The sequence below is a fragment of the Drosophila subpulchrella genome, chromosome X (assembly GCF_014743375.2).
Source record: "Drosophila subpulchrella strain 33 F10 #4 breed RU33 chromosome X, RU_Dsub_v1.1 Primary Assembly, whole genome shotgun sequence".
In the NCBI taxonomy this organism is placed as follows: Eukaryota; Metazoa; Arthropoda; class Insecta; order Diptera; family Drosophilidae; genus Drosophila; species Drosophila subpulchrella.
Genome location: NC_050613.1, coordinates 9,045,939 through 9,071,268, shown reverse-complemented (window position 1 = coordinate 9,071,268; position 25,330 = coordinate 9,045,939). Strand labels below are relative to the sequence as shown.

At 36.4% G+C, this 25,330-nt stretch overlaps 1 protein-coding gene across 1 annotated transcript in view; it reads right to left on the bottom strand.

Annotated features, from left to right (window-relative positions):
• LOC119556613 (adenylate cyclase type 9) overlaps positions 1–24,591 on the bottom strand; it is a 55,725-nt gene extending 31,134 nt beyond the window's left edge. Inside the window, exons 1-2 of the mRNA XM_037868928.1 lie at positions 24,112–24,591; positions 5,052–5,490 (exon numbers count right to left, since the gene is read on the bottom strand). Of these exons, the coding sequence (XP_037724856.1) occupies positions 5,052–5,060 (9 nt within the window). The 5' untranslated portion in view covers positions 5,061–5,490; positions 24,112–24,591. The remainder of the gene's footprint in view (positions 1–5,051; positions 5,491–24,111) is intronic.
• Positions 24,592–25,330: the final 739 nt, after the last annotated feature.

Here is a 25,330-nt window from a genome sequence, read left to right as displayed (position 1 = left end):
CACCACTTGACAACCCATTCCATGGGCATCCACATCCACATCCGCATCCGCATCCTGCCCTTTTATCCTCCTCATATGCAAATGCATGCAAATCGGGATACAAACGGCTTAGTTCTGCCCGCGACTCGACGACATTGCCATAAATGTTTTATGTTAATTTCGACAGCTGCTGCGAGTGCAAAGGCGTCGGGAGCTTCCTCATAATAATGCGGAAAGATCAGATGGAATGCAAGGATTGGGGGACGAGGGACGAAGGACGAAGGACGACGGATGGTGAAAGTGCTCGGAGCCGGTGGAAACAGCTGTGGGTTGGTCCTTTGGCTAGGTGTCGCCTGTAAGCCACTTTAAGTGGAAACAAATTTCTGGACACCAAGTATTCCTGGAAAAGTTTTTGCGTTAAAAAAAAAAAAAACAAGAATTTGCGTAGTAAACTACTAGACTGTTAAAGCACTTCTAATGGTGTCTAAAAGTATGCAGTGAAAAACCGAATCTCATCGGAAAGAATTAAAACTAATTGTTGCATACTATTAGACAGCATTGTTAATGAATTCTATAATATTTACTTAACACTTACCATAAAACAAAAAGAGTATGATGTAAAACATCAATATTTTATTAGTTTAGTTAAAAAATCAATTTTAAATATTCGAAAATGATCCATAAGCTATTAACTCTGACTCTCTATCTAAGATGTGTATCGACCTGCTGGCCTTTTCACAGGCTGCCCAAGCAGATAGATTGCGGCTCAATGGAGGTTTGGCGATTGGAGATTAGAGGTCTGGCTGAGATGTGGGTTGGCGAAAGCGGGTTGCGGTGCACCACTGCTCAGTACGACCTTGGCTACGCCTTGACCCCAGATTGCGGCCTCCATGACAACGTCAAAGTCATGAATTCGCAACGAGAACCCAAGAAACTCAGCCAAGTGAGGCCTGTGGTCTTTGGCGGGGCATTATGCCCACTGATTCGATTGGAAATTAGGGGCGAGAGTCGGCTAAGGCGACTTAAATGGCCCATTCAATTCACGTCGTTAGAAAGAACATCGTATTAGCATAGGTATTACATTAATCATTATAAGCAAGGAGCAATCATGCTCCTTACTCAAACTTTTATAACCTTAAAAAGGATAGTCAACAAGATATGTTCAGTTGATGAGTTACTTGATCCTGATTTGTAACCTAAAAATATTGTACTTTGAAAATAAACTTGTTTAAATAAAATAGAGCGTCTAAAAGTATGCTATGAAAAACCATCTTCTTTCTGCCTGTAAATATATGTATCATTGCATACTTGTAAGCACCTTTATACTAGAAATTTAGAAAATACAAATTTGTCCACTCCTAGAATGTTATATCTTTTTCCCACTTTTAGTTGGTTGATTTGTCGTGTTTTTGTGAATGGACTGCCAGCTGCACTGTTGTTCATGTTAAATATGACAAGCTGGAAAGGAGAGACGTGTCATTTAGCTCGGTAACATGTTGCTCTGTTTTTTTCTTTTTTGCCTAGCTTGTGATTACAATATTGTTGATGGCATACTTGCAGGCGCAGGTCTCTTGGCTCTACACATCAACACAGATATCCTTGGGTCTGCACCCGTGTTTGTGTAGATGGCGGCTGACATTTCGCCAGTTTTTCCTGTTGTCCTGCCTTCCAGTTTCCCCACATTTTCCACCTTTTTTTTTGTCCCGCCGCCCATTTTTGCCTACCTGACCCCGCCGAGGCTGCTTGTTGGCCACTTTTGTTTGCTCGCCGTAACTTTAGTGCTGTGTCAATTTCAGGCCACGACATTGCGACACTTTCTTCGCCTTGCGGTTCTATCCCGTAGCCCCGCCACTTACCCATTGTTATTGACTATTTATTTTTCATTTAGTTTATTGCGGATCAGGGCTGGCTGTTTGTCTTTCTGGGCGGCATGAACAGAATATATCAAGAATACAAGTGGCGGGGCGGGGGGCGTGAAGAAAATCGCGTTAATGATTTGTGGCACCTGGGCTCTCCGCCTTCATTAAAAACGCATCAATCAAAGAAAATCAATGCCCGGACAACAACAGATTCGAGCTGTCAAAGACAAGCAGCGATGATGACGATGAAAATAACCAGAGTGGAAATAGAAATGGGCACAAGCACAAGGATGTGGATGTGGATGTGGATGAGGATAATTCAATGGCAATGTCAGGGCGAGGACAAGTTGATGGCAAATCGGCCTAATTGCCAGACGCCATCGCCATCGCCACCATCATAATTATCATTATCGTCGGTCGATTCGAGTCGAGTCGAGTCGAGTAAAGCTGAGGCAAATGACCAAGGCACTCATTAAGCCCTCGATTGAATCGCGTTTCGAGTGCTCCTAATCCGCAACTGGTGCACTCGGCACTTAAAGTTAAGCATTCGCACAGCTAAGTATCTTAATTTCAGACTCTTCTCCAGATTAACTCTGCTGATGGAGCACCAATTGTTCCACTGGAAATGATTGCCAAGTCTGCTCTTCGAGTGTCTCATCTATCAGTTGGTTTAAGTTGCTCTTTATTAGTGTAGTCTGAATTTTAACTTTAAATATAATTTTAAAGGCATTTATTCTAGGCTGATACGGATATTACTTGTAAAGGTGTCTAAAAGTATGCAACAACATAGATTGAAACCGAAACCGAACCTTCTTATTTTCACTGCATACTTTTAGGCACCATTATAAGTATTTTAAAAAGCCTGGAAGTTTTTAATTTACATATGTCTAACGATATAATTATTTTATCTGATTTTGATAATCCTATATATCTGGAGGTTGCTGCATTCTATGATTTTCTATTCCGAAAGCAAAATATATATGCTAATGCGATATGGCAAAGTAAGTTCACCTTCGTTTAGTTAAGCCCAAGATTCCTTGTTTTTATTTCGAAGCTTTTACCAGTCATGCTTTAGCAGATCAAGCATACGCCGCGTAAGCCACCGCCGAATAACATCGAATTTCGCTATTTGCAAATTTGCTGCTCCCGCTGCCAAAACTTTTCCCTTTGCCACGAGCGGGTTAAAAATGCAAATTTCGCTCCCTAACAACATGCCAACCAGCAATCTGACCGAGAAGCCAAAACAGTGAGAGAGAAATCCATATTATTCAATGGGATTATTATGGATCCATTTGATACAAAAAAAACTATATGACGAATGTGACCGTTTAAAATATGAAATGAAAATATAGTTTAAATAAAATGATTTTTTATCTGTGAACAGGTGTTAAAAAACCACTTTCAAAAGCCCTATTTTAAAACGATTTATAATGACATTTTCTCTCTGTGCAAGAACACCTTCAGTCAGCCTGGCATGTTGGGTTCCATTTGCTGGGCTTGGCTTCCTTGCGACCTGGACGTGGATGTGGATGTGGATGTGGCTGAGAACGAGGATATATGGATGTGGATGTGGACATGGTCGGCCTACTTAGGAGCGCTTGCGATGGAGACGCCATCGAGGTTGTCGCGCTCCGTTTGCTGCATAAATCATGCGCCAAAAGCACAAAGTCCTGCCAGGGCGCGAAATGGTGGGATGGAATTGATGGGTTTTTTGGGTGGTCTGGGTGGCTCAGCTCCTGGCTCAAATGAATTTGTAAACAGGTGCAAATTAGGTCAATATTTATGTCTGTGTGTGTGTGTGTGTGTGTGCGTGGCAAGTGGCAGTGGGTGGGTCCGTGCTTGTTTATGGCGACAGCTGCTTGACTCAGTCGTTATTGCCGCCTGTTGCTCACGATGCTCCAGGTCCCCCCTGCCCATCCATGGGTAGGTGGGTATGTTCTATATAACCATATAGCCGCCATATAGCCAGGCCAACTCGTACATAAACATGAGGCGGTGGCGACGAAGACGCCGACGACGACGATGACGATGACGACGTCAGTGACCCAAAATTCAAATGCCTATGCGGGAAATGCCAGCAGGAAGTGCTGGAGAAAGGGCAGCGAAAGTAATGCGAAACCCAAGGAACGCAGCTCTAAAATAATCTTGAAGCCAGAATATTCTTTTAAGGTCAGCGGCCCATTGAGAATAAAATATGCCAAAGATGTGAAAAAAAAAATTATATACTTGTATATATGGTAAGTTTAAAATGGTGGCAATATTTCTCATTTTTGGAATTTTATTTATTTATTTGATTTAGAAATAGAGTTTCAATAATTTTTAAATTGACTTTTAAATTGAGACATTGTGAAAAATGTCCTCTTTGATTTTTAACAAATAAATTCTGGAGTTCTGCATCTTAAATTTGTCTTGTAACAATTTGTAAACCCATCTTTAGATTGTATAAATATTTTCCCACTTTACAAATGTCATGTTTAAATTGGCTTTGGATAAGTTGGTAAAAGTTTTTAACTTTCATCACTTTGATTTTTATCTAGCATTTACAGCAGGTTATTCCCCTTGTCAATCACCCACTTTAATACAACTTTATAGTTCCAAGACTTTGTATGTGAAGCCTTCGTTTTCTTCTTCTTCCATTCCCTGAACACACACACACTCACACACACATAAAGCATCCTTACTCACTAACAGCTTCTTGTCTCTGTGTGCGAAAGTGTGTGCGGTTTTTTGCTTTTAATGTGTTTGATGCTCTTAAGTCTTTTGATAAAATAAACTGAAAATCGATTTTAATTCAATAAAAATGGAAATGCTGACCCCCCGTCGTCTCTTCAAGAAAGACAACGTCAAAGAAGCTCTCCACTTGGCTTCTTTAATCATACTTAGAGCCACACTGCAGTAACTATAGAAACAAGTTTAAACTTTAAACCATTTAGGAAGGAAAGATGGAAACTAGTTATAAAGAAAAAACCAAGATCGTTTTTGGTTAGCCCTTCCAAAATATATATATAAATATATTGTATCTCTATGAAGATGTTTCAAATTAGGTCAATGACGATAGTATCTATCTATCTATCTACAAATGTATCTGTAATGTTTATTGTAAAAGAGTTAATTGTGATAATATATATACATTCTATGTTTATATACCCTTATTTTATTTAATAATATTAATGAATATACTTTTTTCTCTCTGTAACTTAAATGTAAACTTACCTCAGACATTTTCTTGATGTTTTGTTTCGGTTGAGTTCGACGGAACTCTTCAACTTTTCTGGGCTTTTTAGTTGTTTGTTGTTGTTGTTATCGTTGTTTTTGCTGTTGTTGTTGTAGTGTCTGGTGGTGGTGGTGGTGCTTGCTTCAATATTGCTGGTGGTGCTGTGTGGCTGTGGCACTAGCCTTAGCCTTGGCCATGGGCCAGTGTGGCTATTGTCGGGTGCTGATCATGCAACATCCACCGATCGCCTCGCGCCCACATGGCGTATGAGTGTTTTTTCAGTATTTGCTTGAGGGCCGCCAAAGACTTGAATAGAGTTCGTTGTGCCGCTGGCTGCTGCTGCTGTAGCAGTTGCATCATGAATGCCTGCAACAAGTGGCCGGGCATAATAACAGCTGGCAACGAGTGGAACGCAGCCGCCTCATGGCTGCCACATGCCTGAAACGATGCACAGAAAGAAACAATTGGTTAAATATGAGCTCGGAAATGATGTGAGAAATAATAGTCATCCAATTCAATTTTAAACATCCTAAGGTTTTAACTTTTCACCTGAATTTCAAATATTAAATTTCATTAATTTTAAAAAAAAAGTGGGGTCTAACATTTCGAATCTTTTTTAAAATGGACCTAAAAATTATCTTTGTTTCAACTTGTGAAATAATAAATCTTTGAGTACCTAATATATAATTTTTATGCTGATACATTAATCAATCCTTAAAATTGTTTGGTATTCAACTTTGATATTTATATTCAATTTTAATCATAATCAATTTCAAACATAAAACAGATATTTACATCATTCTTATTATATAAAATACCATAAACATTCATATATCAGTTGCCAAAAATATATATATTTCTATTAATCAGACTATATTTAATACAAAATATTTATAAAAAGACACGAGATACCATAAGTAAATAATATTTACAAAATAAAGGTTAGTGGGGCACTGAAATTGGTAAAATTTTTCATTTATCTTGTGTAAGAAAATCGAATATTTTTTAAACTGACATAAACTCAACTACCCTATACTTTACGTATTAATAATTCTATGGGTACCTATTATAATATTGTTGATATAACAAATTACATTATTAATCTTTAAAAACATTAAACTTAATGTTAAAATGATACAAATATATATTATATTAAAGCATTAACATATCGGTTTCCTAAAATAAATGAATTTATAGTACTCAGACACAGTTTTATACTAAATATTTATTACAAATATTATCCAATCAAGTCATAGGACACCATTAATAATAAATATTTACAAAATAGAGGACAGTGGGCCACTGGTATTGTTTAAATTATTCATTTCTCTTTGTGTAAGAAAAGCCAGAGCTGGAGTTAATCAATCAATGATCGGGCGATCAATCAGTCAAACAATCAGTCAGCACACACCGAGATACCTGTTCCGATCGGCGGTTTAAGTGGGGGGGGGAGGGGGGTCAAGGAGGGATCAGGGGACAGTTGACGACCTTAGTGACGAGTTCAAGAATCTTTCGGTGATAAATTTCAAGTTTTATTTTTCGCTGGCTTTGTGTTTATCGATTATCGTTGGCGGCTGTTTGTCTGGCTTTCAGAGAGACGTTGAAATACATATACTTATACCTAAATATGTGTACCAAAAGAGAGGAAAAGTTGCAGCGAGATATATGAGAGATATTGAGAAAATCGTGCAAGGTCCAACTTTGACTTAACTTTGATTCAATTTGTCGCCGCTTTTAATTAGCAACCAGTCGCATTTCCCATTCCCCGAATCTCTATCCACATCTCTCGCCGAATCTCTCTACAGTTCTCCGATTCTCCAAACAGTCGTGGGATGTCAACCAACATTATCGCCAAGTGCTTATCCAATGTATCAAGTTGTTTGTCAGTTCTTATCATCGCTCAACGAAACTTATTTTCCAAGCTATTTCACAAACTTTCGGTGTGTGAAAAACTTCAGACTTTGGGGGAGTGAGAAAAGAGACACCACCCCAGTATCTAATGCATGAGCTATTAAAGTTGAACTGATTTCCTGTGACATTGTTTTGATAAAACTCTGTCAAGTTCCCTGCGAAAACTGTCATAACTGCATTGTTTACTTTCCACAAGAATCCAATTTAGATTATCGCTTCAATTTATATTTATATCTGCAATTGTCTCAAAACCAGAATATAAATAAATAGATAAATAAAATATTCAGGACTATTTTATATATATGCCATACTGTTTTTCAATAATTAATACTTATTGCCTTAAGAAAGCTAGCACTAAAATAATTTCAAGAAATGGTAAATGCTTATAGCATATGTTCCCTTTTAATTTGTAGGAAGTGTGGAATAACTTCGGGCCACAGCTTATAAGATATTTCCCTCCCCCCCAAAATTTAGATAATCAATTGCCGCTCTCGCATTTGTTTCGTAATTTTATACAATTCATGAACATAATCATGTGATGGGCCATGTAAGCGCGTGCTCCACAGGGCAAAGTTGCGTAAAGCCCGCTTATCCTTACCAACTTTCCGCAGCAGCACTTTTCCGAGAGTATTTTTCCCCCAACCCCTAGCCCCAAACCCCCTTTGCCCACTCCCATGGCCAGCGGGAAGCCATCCGTCCGTCCGACAAACGGAGATGGTAATCGGGGCACACATAACGCATAATAATGGCCTCAATGATAATGATGATGTGCTCATGAATCCCGCTTGTTTGGTGGCTTCCGCTTAAGAGGAGAGGGGGGGTGAAAAAAAAACATGCTGGTTGGGGGAGGGGAGGGGGCGCTACTGTGTTGGGTAAAGGGGGCGGTAAGGTCGCCACAGGGGCAATAATCATATAATGATACTGCGGACAAATTCCACTAAGCTCGTAAATTGTGTTCTACCAATTTCAGGGATTAGTTAAACTTTAAATCAATTTAGGTTGTTTCCAGGAACTAGTAAAAGTATATAGGTGTTTAATTATGAAATATATGCACTCTATAATTTATATTAGTTACTTATTCTTTCCTTACAAATCAATTAAATCCTTTTTTTTGGTTAGCCAAGTAATTAAAATCGAAAAGAGAAATCAGCAAACTATTTTCCCTTGACTTGGCTCCCCATTTTTCCTTGAAATTCGAAATCTTAATGTAAATGTTGTCTTTGATGATAGACTTTTTATGAAAGGTTAACAATTTTAGCATGCTATAACTATTTGTTTACTCCAAACTTATACAACATTAAAAGAGAATTAAAAGAATTGGGAAAATTAAAACACACAAGCCGAAAAGTTCAGGTGAACATTTGCGGCATAAAAATGTTCTCAGGGGGTTGGCTACTCGTATAATTACTGGTACAGCGAGTATAGAATGCCAAATGTCGAGTGCGAAGAGTGATAATAATATTTGAGGAATGCCAGAGAATTCCAGGAATTATTTGCACTCTGACCAGCTTGTAATTCGAATGTCACAAATGCTGCCCCACTCCGATCATTGTATTTATTATCATTTTCATTTTACGCCAAGTGCGACGAAATTTAAGCTCGTCGAACAACGTACAGTGGTCGGCATAAGTATTTTGACAAAATAAAAGTTAAGTATACTCATAACTTGAATATACTTCTTGTAAACTATAGGCATCAATGGAAAGGTAATTTCAATGCCGTTTGAATGATACAATACATTTCTTTACCCATTCAGTACTTATTGAAAAGGACGAATTTGTGTAAATCAACTTTGAAATTTTAAAAAAAAAACTTTTTTCCTCGTCTTGAAAACTTAAATTTTTTGATGCAAAAAGTTTCTTCAAACAAAAATAATAGTAACTGCAAAAAGAATTTTTCAAATATCATTTTGCTTATATTTTTTATGATTTTTTGAAGGTGACAATGTCGGAAAAAATTTGTATGAAAAAGACAAAAATATGGCTCAAATGCCTGTTTTTAAGCATTTTCAAAAATTCATAAAAAATATAAGAAAAATGATTTTTGAAAAATTCTTTTTGCAGTTACTATTGTTTTTGTTTGAAGAAACTTTTTGCATCAAAAAATTTAAGTTTTCAAGACGAGGAAAAAAGTTTTTTTTAAAAATTTCAAAGTTGATTTACACAAATTCGTCCTTTTCAATAAGTACTGAATGGGTAAAGAAATGTATTGTATCATTCAAACGGCATTGAAATTACCTTTCCATTGATGCCTATAGTTTACAAGAAGTATATTCAAGTTATGAGTATACTTAACTTTTATTTTGTCAAAATACATATGCCGACCAGTGTAATTGTAGCCGAACAAGAGCGCCAGAAAGTCAAATAAAGAAAGACACCCTCGTATACGAAATTCAAAGGAACAACAGCGCCAAACGACATCTGTGAACCCGAAAAAAGGGGAGAAAAAAAGGAAAGTGTTCTTTAAAAGAAAGTTCCGAAATCCCTTCTGTGGGCGTAAGTGCTTTAATAGTGCGTTGGAAATGTTCACACCCGTTACTCATAGATTAAAAGGGTATACTAGATCTAGCGCCCACATTTTTTAATATTTTGTAAAAATTTAAATACGATTTTGTTTTTAGTATCTATACCCATCATTATGCCAAAAATAATTCAAATCTGATAATTTTTAAACGTTATAACCAAACAATAATTAATAATTAGCAAACTCAATAGAGTGCGAGAAGGATGGGGATATATTTATACAGAAAATCACCTGCTTACGAAATGTCACTAGCGCCACCTAGGCTTTAAGTTATGTGGCTCTTTTTTGTTAGCTGAGTAAAGGGTATCTGGTAGTCGTGGCCATTGACTATAGCGCTTTCCCTTGTTTTTTTCTCAGAATGGTGTGGTTAAGCTTAAAAGTTGGGCCTTTTACTTGGGCCTCTTACTTTTCAGTCGAAGTTTACATAAATTGTTTTGACATTAGGCCGTGATTTAAATTGCCTTTCCTTACCAAACTTACACAATTTATTTAACTATAATTTTTAGGGTATATATCCAATTGCTTGCTATTTATATCTATTATAATCTATTTATTCATTGGAAATTATACATTAAACTAATTTTTGTTCATACGTTTCAGGTAATAAATATAAAATTGACGAGCTTAAAATGCTTTAATGTAAACTATTTAGTCTTAAATGGTTTTCCCAGCCCACTTAATATTTATAGATTTTGCTTTTATGTTTATTTCAAAGGGTCGGTACTTAAACCTTTTTTTTACTATTATTGCAGCTGCTGATTTAACAGATAGCTTAAGTTCTGACTTTAATGGCTGACAGATATGGCATTCGCCACGCCCCCAAAAGGCACTTGACATGCCTGCCCCGCCTTCTCTTTTTTTTCTTATTCGAAGGTGTTGCCGGTGATGATGATGATGATGTTGCTGCTGCTGATATTGCTGCTGGTTGATGCGTTGCTCATGTTGCTCATGTTGCTCAGGGGGTGTGGGGATCGGTTATCGGGAATCGGGGTTCGGGGATCAGAGCCATGGGCGGATCTACGGGGGTGATATAGGGGATAGATCCCCACCACTCGGGTTAAAAAGTATATGTTATTTGTATTTTATTGCAAATTTTTTATTTATATTTAACCAATTTGCTTTTTATATCCCCCCACAATTTAATTCCGGATCCGCCACTGATCCGGGCATTAACAAGTGCAAACACTTCCTTCCTGTCGATTTAGCTGTGTCATTGCCCGAGATTCATCTCTGACATTGCCCGCAGCAGTAGCATTATCATAATTATTTATTGTAAATCGCTCACATGCAAAGGAGAGCGATTACTTCCTGTTTTTTTTTATATACATTTATAAAGATGTACATATGTAGGTAACTATATTTATACCCTTGCCGAGGGTATAATGATTTCAGTCAGAAGTTTGCAACGTGTGAAGGAGACGTTTCCGACCCCATAAAGTATATATATTCTTGATCAGCTATGGGGATGAAACCTTCCCAAAAGTCTTATTGCTTTTTCAGTTCGTATATAAGTGGAAACGAGCTGGATCGGATAACTATACCCTATATCTCCCAAAGAAGTGATAAAAAAAATTACTTTTAAATACAAAAAAAATTAAACCTTCGGTGTTATTTGACATATTAACTTTTATTTTGGGAATATGATTATTTTTATATTTTAATATTTCGAATAAAGTTTTTCAAAAATCGGACTTTATCAAATAGCTGCCATTGGAACAGTCAAATAATTAATGTCAAAGATAATATATCTATTATATATAATCGAAATTATTATATTTCGATTTCGGTTAACAAATACGATAGTAAATGATATTAATGTTTCGGTAATTAGTCTTAAGTTTTCTAAAAGTCGGAAAGCTCTGATCATAAAACGCTACCACGGGAACGACTTGCAAGGGTATAGAAACTTCGGCTTGCCAAAGTTAGCTTCCTCTCTTGATTTTATGTGATGCAGCTGCGAAAATGCCTGGAGATCGGCGGCGGTATCTCATCTCGGATGTCTCGGATTACGGCACTTGCTCTGCCGGTTTGCCGGGCACTTGGCGGGCTTCCCTTCTTGCCGAGATGCCAATGTCAAGCCGAGATCTCCCCACGCGATATATGTATGATGTATAGGCATGTATATATAGCATATATGGCAGCCGTCGTCTGCGCTCTGTCTGCGTCGTAATTAATTTGTATCAGCAGCTGATTGCTGCTGCTGTTGCTGTTGCTACAGTTAATGTTGCTGTTGCACTTGTCACGCCTACAGCAAAATTGTAACGGTGGTGTATCTAGCTCAGTTATTCAAGTATTTCCCCCACAATCCATTCTTTTGTCTAGCTTTACACAAAGAAATATTATCAAGCTTAAAGAACTCTTAAAAATATCTAAAGCAGTTTTTTTTTAAATCATACACATATTATTTAATAATCCATTGATAAATATATCAAAGCAATTTAATAAATAGTGAACAATATTAACGGAGCTTTTGTATACAAAATGATATTTTTAGAAACATTTAAATCTTAAAAGGTCTCACTATACTATTTTATATGGCATGTTGTACAACAAAGTATTATTTTACAATGTTTTGACCATACATTGCACATAGTTTAAACAAAAATGCAACATACCTCTAGAACTTTTTTATTTAATACTTACTTGAATTTAAAAATTCAATACTAGTATTAAATACTTATATTTTATTTATTATATATATTTTATATTTATTATAGTTTTAGCTGTTATTCTTCCAGTGTATTGACTTACATTTCACGCTGTCTTATGACGCATCGACAGTAAAGAAATAAAAGCAGCAACTGCAGTAGATAGAACTCAATTCCATATTGCTTATACAATATTTATGGGGGATTATGTCATTTGACAAAGCGCAATTGTTTGCTCATTTACAGCTCCGATATCGGGCATTTGAATGAACCCCAGCTGCAGCAAGTGTCGAGTGTTAAGTGCCAAGTGCAACGGCAGGAAGCAGACGCCCAGATACGACCGATCGTGAATACGTAATACATATAAATATATATAAGTACATACAATTTATCTGTGTGAAGTCCCAAAGTTCGACAATGCAATCGCAATTTGTTGTGTGCAGATCGATTAGGGTTGATAAATGCTATGCAAAGACTTTGATACTTCTTGTCTGGCTCTAATGGAAGGTATGTGGGGTAACCATGTCGATAAGAACGAAGATCCATTAGGTAAGAAAGCGAAGAACTGGAGTCAGCAATAGGAAATTCAATGTTCTAAGTTATTATATAATTGCCAAAACTTAAGGGAAAGTTGGAATATTTTTATAAAAGCGCTCTGGAGTAGAAAACATTTTTCTAAATATTTGAGGGAAAATTGTTAGATAGATGGGTCAACTACTTGTTGAGCTCTGATTTTATTTTGATTCTGACAATATTCATATATGGATTTCCCCTATATTTAATCTATATACAAGCTTCTGTGAAGCTTCTGATTCTGACAATGTTCATGTATGGATTTCCCCTATATTTTCTCTATACACACCGATGCCGAACCATTAATCATACCACTTGACTGAAGTGAAACTCCGATAGTGCAGCTTCCGCAAAATGATTCTTTGACTGATTGCCCCACTTGTTGATTGCTATTGCAGCTGTGATTTTGATGTTGCCGCTGTGATGTTGCTGTTGCCATGTTGCTGCTGCAGTTGCATTTGTGCTTGCGCCAAACTCATGCCACATTGTGATTTCGCAATGTGCGGCTTTTGCGGCTTGTGCGCCGTGATTATGCACAAATTGCTCATTAACATTTGATATGATACTCGTTTGATGCGAATGCCGGTGTGTGAGTGTCGCATTAGATTCAGGCAAAGTCATCGTCATTATCATCAGCTAAAGCATACACTTGTTAAAAATCTTTATCAACTCTATACATTTTTTTTTAAAGGTGGAAAGAAATATCTATGAGATATTCCTGTTATAAAAAATAAAAATAAAAATTTTAAATAAAACATATTTGTTCTGGCAAATTATTATGTAACTGTATAGTTAAAGGTAACTGAATAATTACCTTTATAATTTAAATAGTAATTCCAAAGTTGCTTTAAATTCAAAGCAAAAACCAATATTTAAGCCTAGAACTTATTACTATGCTACATTTGAAAATATTCCTTTGTCAATTTCTTTAAAATTAAAATTTAATTTAAGCCTTTAAGGACGTGTAGTTGATAACCGCTCAGCTCTCTTTAGTTTTCCCCATTCAGATGTGACCCATTTGCAGCAGTGTAGACCTGATCTCTGTGCTTAAACAATGAGTTGTCGACTTTGCCACTGAACTGATTCAGATTCAGATTCAGATTCAGATTCAGATTCTTGTTCTTATTCCCATTCTGATTCCGATTCCTATTCTCTGGTCCTCAAAGCACAATCACGTTGAGTGCGGCAGACAGTGAACACTCTATAAATATTTAAAGCGAATTACGTACACTTCTTTGTCTTTTGTTTGGCAGCGACATATGCGCCCGCCTATATTTACGGGTATATGGAAACTGCATTCACGTATAATCACTTGCTAAGCCAAGACTTAGCCACTAGACGACTAAAAACAAAAGTCAATGCAGCTGTTTTTTCTAATTGAGGCCAGGGGCGTGGCCCACGGGGGATTTTACGGCCAGAAAACAATGCAAATTGTAAGTGGCTAAAGTAAATCCCAAATGGCATAAAGGCGTAAAAAACTGTGTACCCGGTCAATAGCTATCTATAATTATCAAGAAAAAAATTAATTATGGAAGAAAACTGGGCAAACAAAAATGTGAAATCGTAATGGGAATTCTTGTGCAGTTTGCAATTCGTTAAGTTAAGCAATTGTGGGATAATAAAATAAAAATAGAGGAGAGGAATCATATATGTACGGCTGCCGGTTGATCTGCGCCAGTGACCCCTGGGGGATAAGATCATCCAGATCCAGATCCCAAATCTAGTGATCATGCCGTGCGGTAATTACCACTAAATGCGAATGGAAACATTTTTATGAGGCACACGCTGGCCGGCGAGACAATGTGTTTATGGATCGGAGTAGATCAGTGCGTTGATTGCTTTATTCGCAGCGGAAAGTTCTCTCCATCGGCCATCGGATCCATCAAGGCATCATCATGGTAATGATAAGCGGAGCCTTTAGCAGCTTGATTAATGCTAATCATCCGCCACATGCCGAGAGCCCAGAATAATGATTCCGGGGGATTGGAAACGGAAGGAGATGTACTTGGTTGTATAAGGCCGGAAATCGAAATGGGGAAAATCAGGGAGGGTGATCATGTAATAAATTATAAGGAAGACATCAACTGTAGGGATTGATGGAATTCCGTAACAATTTGGTACGGATACGGGGATGATCAATTTGACTTGTTCGATAAATTTAAAAACTATATTGCAAAAGTATCAGTATAAAATGCAAACATATTTGTTAGTCGCTATTTCTCGAAATTCTCTCTTTATTATTTATTTTTTTAGTATAAGTATTTTCGAAGTGAAAACAACGAAAAATTGCATTTTTCAATATCAATTTAACATTATTGAACTTACATTTATGTTAGTATCAATTGAAATTGTAGAAAGACGGATCAGCTAACAAATAAAAAAGGGGATTCCGGTTGAAAAATAAGACACAAATACAAAAACGAACGAAATAAATTGTTAAAAAAGGAAAAGTGAATTCACCAAAGTACTTACATTGGAAATATAACCAAACAAGTGGGTTAGAGATTCGTGATGAATAAATCACCAGAGAAGCCGCAAAAATGGGATTGCAAATGAGGACCAAGTGTCCCATAAACCGGTGTGTGAAGTTTTCCCAGTGGCTGGTTTCCCCGGTGCCCACTGCCCCCCTTTGACCTACGGCCCTGCGTTGACCTCGACACGTCCTTGACCTCCACACTCGACACACGGACACACGCCCAATTCCCATGCGGTGGGCAGCATGTAATTGGAAAGGGATGGACAGCTTGTTATTGTTCATGTTGCTGCCACATTAAATGGGAATTGAAAAATTCATTTTTAAACATTTGTTTACATGACTCGAATTTGGGGGAAGGGGTCTTCGCTTGGCGCTCATGAACTCTAAGCACAAAGTCGAAAAGTTGAAAGACAAATAAACGACGGAAAAGTGCAAATGGGCAAAAAAAAAAAAGACGACGGTAGCAACAATAAACGACACAAATTAAGAAAAATAAACACAAGCAAAAGATCCAGATAGAAAAATAACAGGCGTTTTTTATACAAGGGTTAATGATATTAAGCAAATCGAAGTAAAAACGAATTTTCAAAATAAAACCAAAACCAATTTCAATCTAAAAACTTTAAGATTTAATTGAAAATCTTGAATATAGATTTTTAAAACTAAATAACTATTCTGTGATATTTTTGTATAAGGAAACAATAATATTAATATTTTATAAAAATATTCATATTCTTAACATATATGTTATACCATGACCTCTACTCCTACTAATACTATATTAATGTTAATCAATAATTAATTTTAAAATTTTTATCACTGTAATCAAAAGTGCCAAGCACTTTTCAGAAACGAAAACATTTCTAGAGGATATTACTTCCTGCTCAATAAATAAATATGAACAATTCATTTCGACACACTTAAAGATTTCTCTCGAAACATTCAAGTGCTAAGTTCAACCGAACTGTGATGATATAAAATCGCTTTCCTCGCTGGGGAATATGAAAAAATGTAGAACTTTTTTGTTGGCGCCGTTGACGAGGTGTTAAAAAACAGCGCAAACTTGAGCGAGTTAATTTCTGCATTTATTGTGGCTTTTGCTAAATTTCTGTTTGTTTAATTTTCTGCCAATCTGCCAATTAATGTTGTTATTTCTGTTGTTACTGGAGCCGGCCAGCATTCAACAATACCGATTTATTTATCTGGTTTTTTGTGCTCCTTCCCTCTTATTGTTTATTTACATTAGCTATGCGAATTGTTAGTGCTACCGTTTTTTCACTGTTTGGTTTTTAGTTTTTTTTTTGTTGCGATTAACTTTAAATTTGGGCTTCTGTTGAAGTTGAAGGTTTTATTTTTTTTTTGAGGATGAGGAGGATTTTTGGGAGTGACAGCTGTTCGCAAGTGTCAGTGGCCAAAACGAAAGTTGAAACGTCAGTTGCAGGAGATTTTTGTTGGTTTTTTTTTTGGGCAAATGTAAACCGATATCCTCGAGATACTCAGATACTGCAGATGCCAACGAAATGAGATCGGCTATTTTTAGTGCCTTATAATTTATACTCAAACAAACTTCGAGGCGGGGCGAGAAAAGTTCGCAGTTGCCCACAAAATCACAAATCAGATATTTCTGTATAGCCAAGTGCCACTCGGTCTGTTTACCTCAAATGTTAGCGCCGTCCGATCCCAATCCCAATTCCACATCCAATTCCCAAATGAATTCGGCCAGAGATTTCCTTTCCCCTCGAAGGCATCTCCCCCTGACCCACAATGTGAACACTTTTGCTTATTTGTAATTGATACTTGATCTGGTGGAGCGAATAAAAGCCACTTTAGGCGTTGCCATTACGTCACCTTGAGTCAGCATCATCAGCATCAGCCTCTGATTCAGTTTTAGCTGTAGCTATTGCTTTGGCTTTGGCGTCACAGCCACAGATACATTTACAAAGATGCGGATTCCGATTCAGATAGACAGGGTCCGAGTTCGAGTTTGAGTTTGAGAACGAACCCCAAGCGAACAGTAACAAATCAAAATCGGAAATTGGCAGCATTACACTCCATTTTATATGCCCTTAAATTGTATTAACTTGTTTGGATATCAGAAGATTAACATTAATCCGATTTTTCATGTTTCTGGATCATAGACTAAAATTGTATTATAATCTATTTACTTAAGCACTATTTACTTAAACACTATATATAATAAAAAAAGGGTTTTTAAATATAAATATTTATTTATTTTCTTTAAAAATAAATTTTTATTTATTTATATATAACAGTATTAGAAAAATGTGTTTTAGGTTATTTTTCCAACTTAAAAGATTCATTGTGAAAGAATTTAAATGTTAAGTTTCTAAGTCAGGGAATGCAAAATACAATGCAAATTACAAAATTAAGTAGCATTATTTATATAGTAAAAGTGCATAATAGTTTTCAATATAATATTATATCCCAGACGTTTTTTCTTTATATTAAAACAAAAGCTTTTGTAATAAATACGCTGAAATGTTTGTGTCACATAAAAAATGAGTTTTTTGTAAGACCCCGACTTATAGAGTATGTATGGTCAGAGGAAAAAATCCAAAGCGAATCTCAATCAAGCCAAAAAGAGACATCTAATTCGGCTCAACTCAGATCGGGAGTTGAAATAGCGACGACAGCAGCAGCAGCAACATCAAACACGGCAGCAACATCAACGGTAGCAACAACAATCGAGTTGACTTTGCACACAGAATAAATACATATTTATAATTTTGGACTTAACCACATTTTTATTAGATTACTTAATTATATCAGATTTTTAATCGAAATTAAATCAAATTACTTCTGGGCCTTTTTTGTGAAAGATATTAAAAATCTACATATGTATTTACAGCAAAGGGTATAATTCAATCATTTAGCAGTAAATATTGTAAAACATTTATTTTATAACCCATTACTCACATGAAATTAAATATTTTCTAGTACTTAAATATTGATAATAAAATAATTACATTTTATAAAAGGTTGTAATATAATAAAATGTATATTCAATTAAAAACACCATTTTATATTTTTTTGGCTTATACATTGGTTTCTTTTTTGTCAGTGCTTCAAGTTTAAACAAAAACAGCTGTTTGGGTTTTGATTTTAACTTTTTTTAGAGCCGCTTTTGAGACGCCGTTGTTGTTTGACGCTCTTCACGCTTCGGAAATTTGTTCGAGAGGTTTTCAACGACAAAGTCTGAAAACTAAAACTGGTCTGGCCAACCGCCCCCCCCCCCCCCCCCCCCCTTGTTTGACCCTCTGGCACCCCACTCCCATGTGTGCGAGCGTCGAAAAGAAAAACATAAATTTTATACGAGTAATTTAAAAATTCATACAAAAGTTCGGCAAGCCAACCGAAAAAAAAATAAAACAAACGCTGTGTACTATTTTATTTATTTAATTCGGCTGGCTGTTGTTTTTGCCGCACTGCCTTTGCTGCTACTGCTGCTTAATTAATCAGTTTTAATTTTAATTTTCCATAAATAAAAGCAGCAATTTGTGGCCCATTGTGTGTCGACCAACAATGCCACGAACAGTTGAATGTCAAAATGGAAGCGACCCTTCAAAGGCCCACAAAATTCAGGGAAAAACCTCACAAAGTGGGTGGTGGGTTTGGGTGGCTTTCATTTTCCCTTTCTTTTTTTTTTTTTGTTGCCATTTTGCGTTTTTTCTTTGCCAGTTGTTGTTGTATTTCTTGTTTGTGGCAAGGACCTCAACGCACGAGCAAATGTCCTGCGGTAATAAAGTGAAAAACGAAACTTGCGGCAAGTTGAGAAGAAGGGAAACATACCCCTTGTGAACATAAGCAGAAGAAAACCAGGGGGAAAAACCTGCTGCAAGGAAATGCATTTGAATGGAGTCGCAAACTCAGCTGGGAGCAGCTGGGAAAAATTGCTCAGTAGGGGATTTCCCTAGGGGCTAAGGAAAATTCGTTCGAGGCAGGTGAAAACAGGTGCACAGAGAAAAGATACAAGCTCTAGTAAGTGGGTTACTTTGCCCCAATAAAAATATAATAGCCCGGGAAATCCCGTGTTAGTCAGATAACGTTTATAGGAACTACAGCTCCCTGCAAATTAATAGTACACTTATCCTACTTTAATACATAGGAAATCATGAAAAATCATATATGATTTTTTAAACAATTCAGCTTAAAAAGTTTTTTATACCCAGTTAAAAAATTAAAATATCAATTATATAAAGTTGTGAAGTTTTACCTCTTAAACACATTTTACAAAAAAATTATATCGCTGTAAATTAAACAGAAAATATAAAATAATTGTAAGTTCGTATTATAATTTTGTAATATAAATCACCTAAAAAAATATAAAATATGTTTTATCTATCGATATTTATATCACTCCTAACAGAGCTGTATATCAACATTAATATCAAATCGTTTATCAATCGGTTTGTAACATTTATTTCTGTCTCTATAAATCAAAAATGTATTAACTTTTATGTTATCATTAAGTGAATACTACATTTCAGAGAATATGGTGATCGTTCTTGTTAAAAAAAAGAATGATAAGCCCGCATATCTGTGGAAAGAGATTCCACAAATAAAAGATTGATACGATTTTAACTCAAGTTGATAATCGCATGACATCATAAAATCATAGTCACAAATGGGTGTTAAGAATTCAAAACCCGCTTTGTCTAAGTTTTGGCTTCAATTTGTGATTAATAAATCAAGAAACATATTTTATTTAATCTGGATAATGCCAGATAAGCATGTGTATTTTCAATGCCAAAATTGCTGGATATTTGTTGTTAATAAATGTTTTTTCTATTGGACTAACACTTGATAAATCATCAATGAATTTTTTGTTTATTGAAAGAATGGTTTTTTATTGGAATTTTTAGTGCAAAGAAATCTATTTTTGTTTCATTGCTTTTTTTAACACACGAATAAAGTGTACTAAGATTTTAATGGATTCATAAATGATGTTTATGGTTTTCAAATGGTCAATGTTTTCCTTTGAAGTTGTTAATCGCAAAAGTGTGCAAAAAATGTGTTATAGGGAAACACGTATCTAGGGTAGTTGCGATATTAAAAACAAGAAAGAACCAACTTAAAAATAAATATACTTTTATATTTTATCTACTTTAAACTTTAACATTTTACACTTTTCACTCTTATCGAATTGCTGTGACGTCATTGACGATGTTCTTGCTTGATACGGGCGTAAAATCATTTTTATACCCGTTACTCGTAGAGTAAAAGGGTATACTAGATTCGTCGGAAAGTATGTAACAGGCAGAAGGAAGCGTTTCCGACCCCATAAAGTATATATATTCTTGATCAGGATCACTAGCCGAGTCGATCTAGCCATGTCCGTCTGTCCGTCTGTCCGTCTGTCCGTCTGTCTGTCCGTCCGGATGAACGCTGAGATCTCGGAAACTATAAGAGCTAGGCTATTGAGATTAGGCGTGCAGATTCCTGAGCTTCTTACGCAGCGCAAGTTTGTTTCAGTAGACTGCCACGCCCACTCTAACGCCCACAAACCGCCCAAAACTGTGGCTTCTACAGTTTTGATGCTAGAGTAAAAATTTAAACTGAAATGAATTGTTCTTAGCAATACCTATCGATTGACCCAAAAAAAAGTTTGCCACGCCCACTTGGACGCCCACAAACCGCCCACAAACTTCAAAAAATCGTAAATATGAACGCGGATATCTCGGAAACTATCAAAGATAGAGTATTGGGATTTCAGATTTAGATTCCGTAGCTTTGTACGCAGCGCAGGTTTGTTATGCGAATATGCCACGCCCACTCTACCGCCCACAAACCGCCCAAGCCTGTGGCGCTCAAAATTTTTATGCTAGATAAAAAGTTTTAACTGAAATGTATTGGTCTCGTCAATACCTATCGATTGATCCAAAAAAAAATTTGCCACGCCTACCCTAACGCCCACAATGCTTAAATCTGTCTTCCGCCGGTAGGTGGCGCTCGCTTTGCTGCTTGCATATCTCCATTTACCTTTGGTCCCTTTAGCTGAGTAACGGGTATCTGATAGTCGAGGTACTCGACTATAGCGTTCTTCCTTGTTTATAACTAATGTTTCGGTTTTAAGAATTTTTTGCGTGGAATACTAGAGCATAACATTTCAGTTAATATTTTTTTCTAGCTTTAAAACTGTAGAAGCCGCAGTTTGTGGGCATTAGAGTCGGCTTGGCATATTCATAAACTGCGCTGCGTACAAATCTAAGCAATCTAAATCTAAAATCTCAATTCTTTAGCTCTCTTAGTTTCCGAGATCACAGTGTTCATATGGACAGACGGACGGACAGACGGACGGACGGACAGACGGACAGACGGACAGACGGGCGGACAGACGGGCGGACAGACGAACGGACAGAAGGACGGACAGACAGACAGACGGACGGACAGACTGACGGACAGACGGACCGACGGACAGACGGACGGACAGACGGTCGAACAGACGGACGGACAGATCAAGAATCAAGAATATATATACTTAATGGGGAATCGGAATCGCATCCTTTTACCTGTTACATACTTTCCGATGAATCTAGTATACCCTTTTGCTCTACGACTAACGGGTATAATAAGAAAATGTGTTTTATTTACGTTTGTGCAGCAAAGCTCTCAACAAATTTGGAAAGAGTTTATCCATGAATACGGCCATACAATAGAGAGTGACATATTTAACAAATTAACCCTTTTCCCTCTTTAAAAATTCTTAAGTTTCAGTTCCGCTCTGGGCGGCCTTTGTTTGTTACTTTTGCCGTTTGACGTCTGCTGCAATTGCATCATTCTGAACAATTTCCACTTGTCTAGATTACTTCTAAGAACCTTCCAGCGCCCTCATCACTCCACTCTTAACCCCTTAACCCAACTACGGCCCCAGGGGGCACGGGGGCCCAGCCTCAGGGGCTGTCAAAGCGTCAAGCGTTTTGCTTGGTATTGAAATTCTAGACAAGATTGCGCTTAACTGCACTCCGCTGCGGGGGAATGCGCCAGCAACTACGTTTATGCCAGAGATACATCCATGGAATGCAATTTCCAGCCACGCCGGAAGCGGCTAAAAGGGGGTGGGGTCAAGGGGTTTTGGGTTCCGGGGGTTCTCGAGCAGAACTCTTGCTCTCTGTTATCACCACAGACAAACAAGCAATTCTCGGTCATAACGCACTGCCCCAGGAAATCCCGCAACGTTCTCTGTGTTTTTTATTTTTTTTTTTTTTTTTGCAGGACGCTGTGCTGCAACTCCTGGCCATTAACCCATTGAAGGCCAAGTGCATCTGGTGAAAACAATTTCGTTATCGATGAAGAAGCACCACTGCAAATCCCGCAGCCCAAAAAAAAGGGAATCAAACCATTTTATCACTCCCCCATTTCCCCCTTTTTTTTGGCTTTTGCTAAAGCTTTTGGGTATTTTATGGGCGGGCCAGGGTCGTCTTTTCGAAGGGGGGCAAAATGTTAGCCCACAACAACAAGCTGCCAAAAGGAATTCAGTTAGCTGGTTTCGAATAACTACCATCCATTAATCATAGTTGCCTGGTGTTAACATAAATGTGAAATTCTATCTTCAACTTGGCATACGCAAATTAATAATTATTAATGGATTATTTAGTATGTATTTTTTGTATTTCTGGGTAAAATAGTTTTTAGTTAACTATTGTTTATTGACAAATTAGTTTTATTAGTTATTTATTTATTTATTAATTTTTTTTACATTTCCATCACACAATTTTAGTTAAATAGCTTTAATATTATTATATTCTAATAATATTTTTAACGTTTTGAAAACCTTTAATTTGATTTTAACAATGGAATGGGGTAAAGAACAAAAGATAGTGGTTTCTAGAATCGTTTATTGGTTTTCTGTCCTAAAACTTTATCTGCATTTTTTGCCAACAATGTTTTGAGCCGGAGTGAAAGGGAAAGAAGCCCCGAGAGAGGGAGAGAGAGGAAGTGATCTTTAAGCCCTGCATGGGTATGAGGTAATAAAAGCAACAAAAACATAGAGAGCAAGGGTCTCTCACGTTCTCTTATTTTACTCCTTACTTCTGGAGTTTTAGGGTATATTGTGATCGTTGACCATCGTTTTTAGAAAAGGAGTTTTCTTTACTACTTGCAAGTAATGTATTTTATCTGAATACGAAAGGGAGACAATTATTATTATATAATAAAAAACAAACTATTTTACATTTACGTTAAAAGTGAAACCAAAACAATTTGTTTTTAAGACATCTTAAGATAATGTAAAGCTTTTTAACTATTATCTCGGTATTTTTAACAGCTATGAGCATGATTATTGGAATACATTTATTATTATGTAGTTAAAAAACAAACTATTTTACTTTTAACCAAAACAATTTGTTTTTGAGACAACTTAAGATTAAGTTAAGCTTTTTAACCATTATCTCGGTATCTTTAACAGCTATGAGCATGATTTTTGGTATACAGACTGACATCAAAACCACCAGATTTTTAAGAACTTAAAAAAAAATGCTTTTCAATTTGTTTGATTTTGTGAGAAATATGGTCGATCACTTATGTATATTACTAATAAGATTGATACCCTTCGGGTATGCAATGCATTTTTTGTCAGGATATCGAGTACCGAGTATCCCCAAGTCGGGACCCCCCATCTCGGCATTCCTTTCTGCTCTCGCTCTCCGCCTTTCTCTCCCTCTCTCTGTGTTCCCTTTGCCGGCGGTTCGGTTCAGTTCAAGAAGATCGAGAAGAAGCGGAACGCGAAGATCGCTTGCAGTTTTCTGTATCTCCCAAACGCTGCCGACGCCGACGTCGACGTCAGCAGCGCACTTGTAGAGTGCACCGAATTAAATTGAAAGTCGAACAAAAACAATAACAATAACAAATCACATCAAATGAACTTGACTCTCGATTTTCAAAATCTAAATTCTTATTTTATTCACTTACTTGTTTTCGCTCTCGTTTGACTTTTTTTTTTTTTTGGTTCTGCTTAAACACAAAACAGAGAGATCTCGTTCCAAAAAAAAAAAAGACAAAAATCAAAACAAGAGTCGAACTAATTAAAAAGCAAACAAACTAACACACTCACACGCTCACGCACAGAAAAAAAAAGTGAAAACAAAAAACAACCGATTTATTAGACCACGTTTTAGTTGTTGTTACTATAGGTTTTTTTTCTCGTTTTTTGGACTGCACGAATTTTGTAAATGGCAAAGAAATAATTCCAAACACACGCGCTCAAAAATCGAAAAGTCAACTTTGGTTTGTTGCTGTTGTATTTGCTGTTCTTATCGCACGTTCTTATAGTTTTTTGTATTTAGTTTTAGTTTTGTTTTGTCTGAGATTGGTTTTAGTGGTTTCAGTGCCTTTTTGAATATTTAGGTTTTGAGTTTTTGAGTTTTTCCCGCCGAACGTCCGACACCCGCGACTTCGAAGTTCGGAATGAAATTTGGAACGAAATCGCGTCGCAGCAAAAGCCAGCGAACGAAGCGCACAGTGGGCCGAAGGAGGTGTTTTCTGGCATTTTGAAAAAACATTTGGCGAAACACCTTAAATATATATTTTTTTTGGTATTTTGATTAAATAAAATCTTGTTAATTTATAGTTTTCAACTCATAAATTTCCTTATTCATTTTATAAATATCCGTACCAATAAAAATGTAAGAATTTTTTTTTTTTTATTGGCTTGTTTTATGTCCCATTAAGCGGGCATAGGCATAGCTCTGCTTAACCTCTGCCGGCACACGTACAGTGTGGGACAGCAGTCGTTACACACACAATAAAATGAAGAATTACATTGAATCCCATGCCGACTGTGCTTTAAATAAGTTTTTGTTTCTGTATATCTAGTTTATTTTTCTAAATGTTGTATTATGTATACATTTTTATATATTATTTTGTTCTTTTCCATTTAATATTAACTGTTTAAAATTATTTGTTGAATATTTTTAAATTTGTTACCACTCAAAATGGTAAAAAAAAAATGGTAAAATAGTTAAAATTACTTATACAATCAGAAAAAATGTTCTTTAGAGTTTTCAAGATGTTTTAGAGTCTTAAGTTTTGCCTTTATCAAAATGTTAGAAGCTCGTCGATTAGTTTTACTTTTTAGTTTTTCGAGAACGGTTCCACTGTGCAGCGAACAAAACACAACAGGTTCGAACGC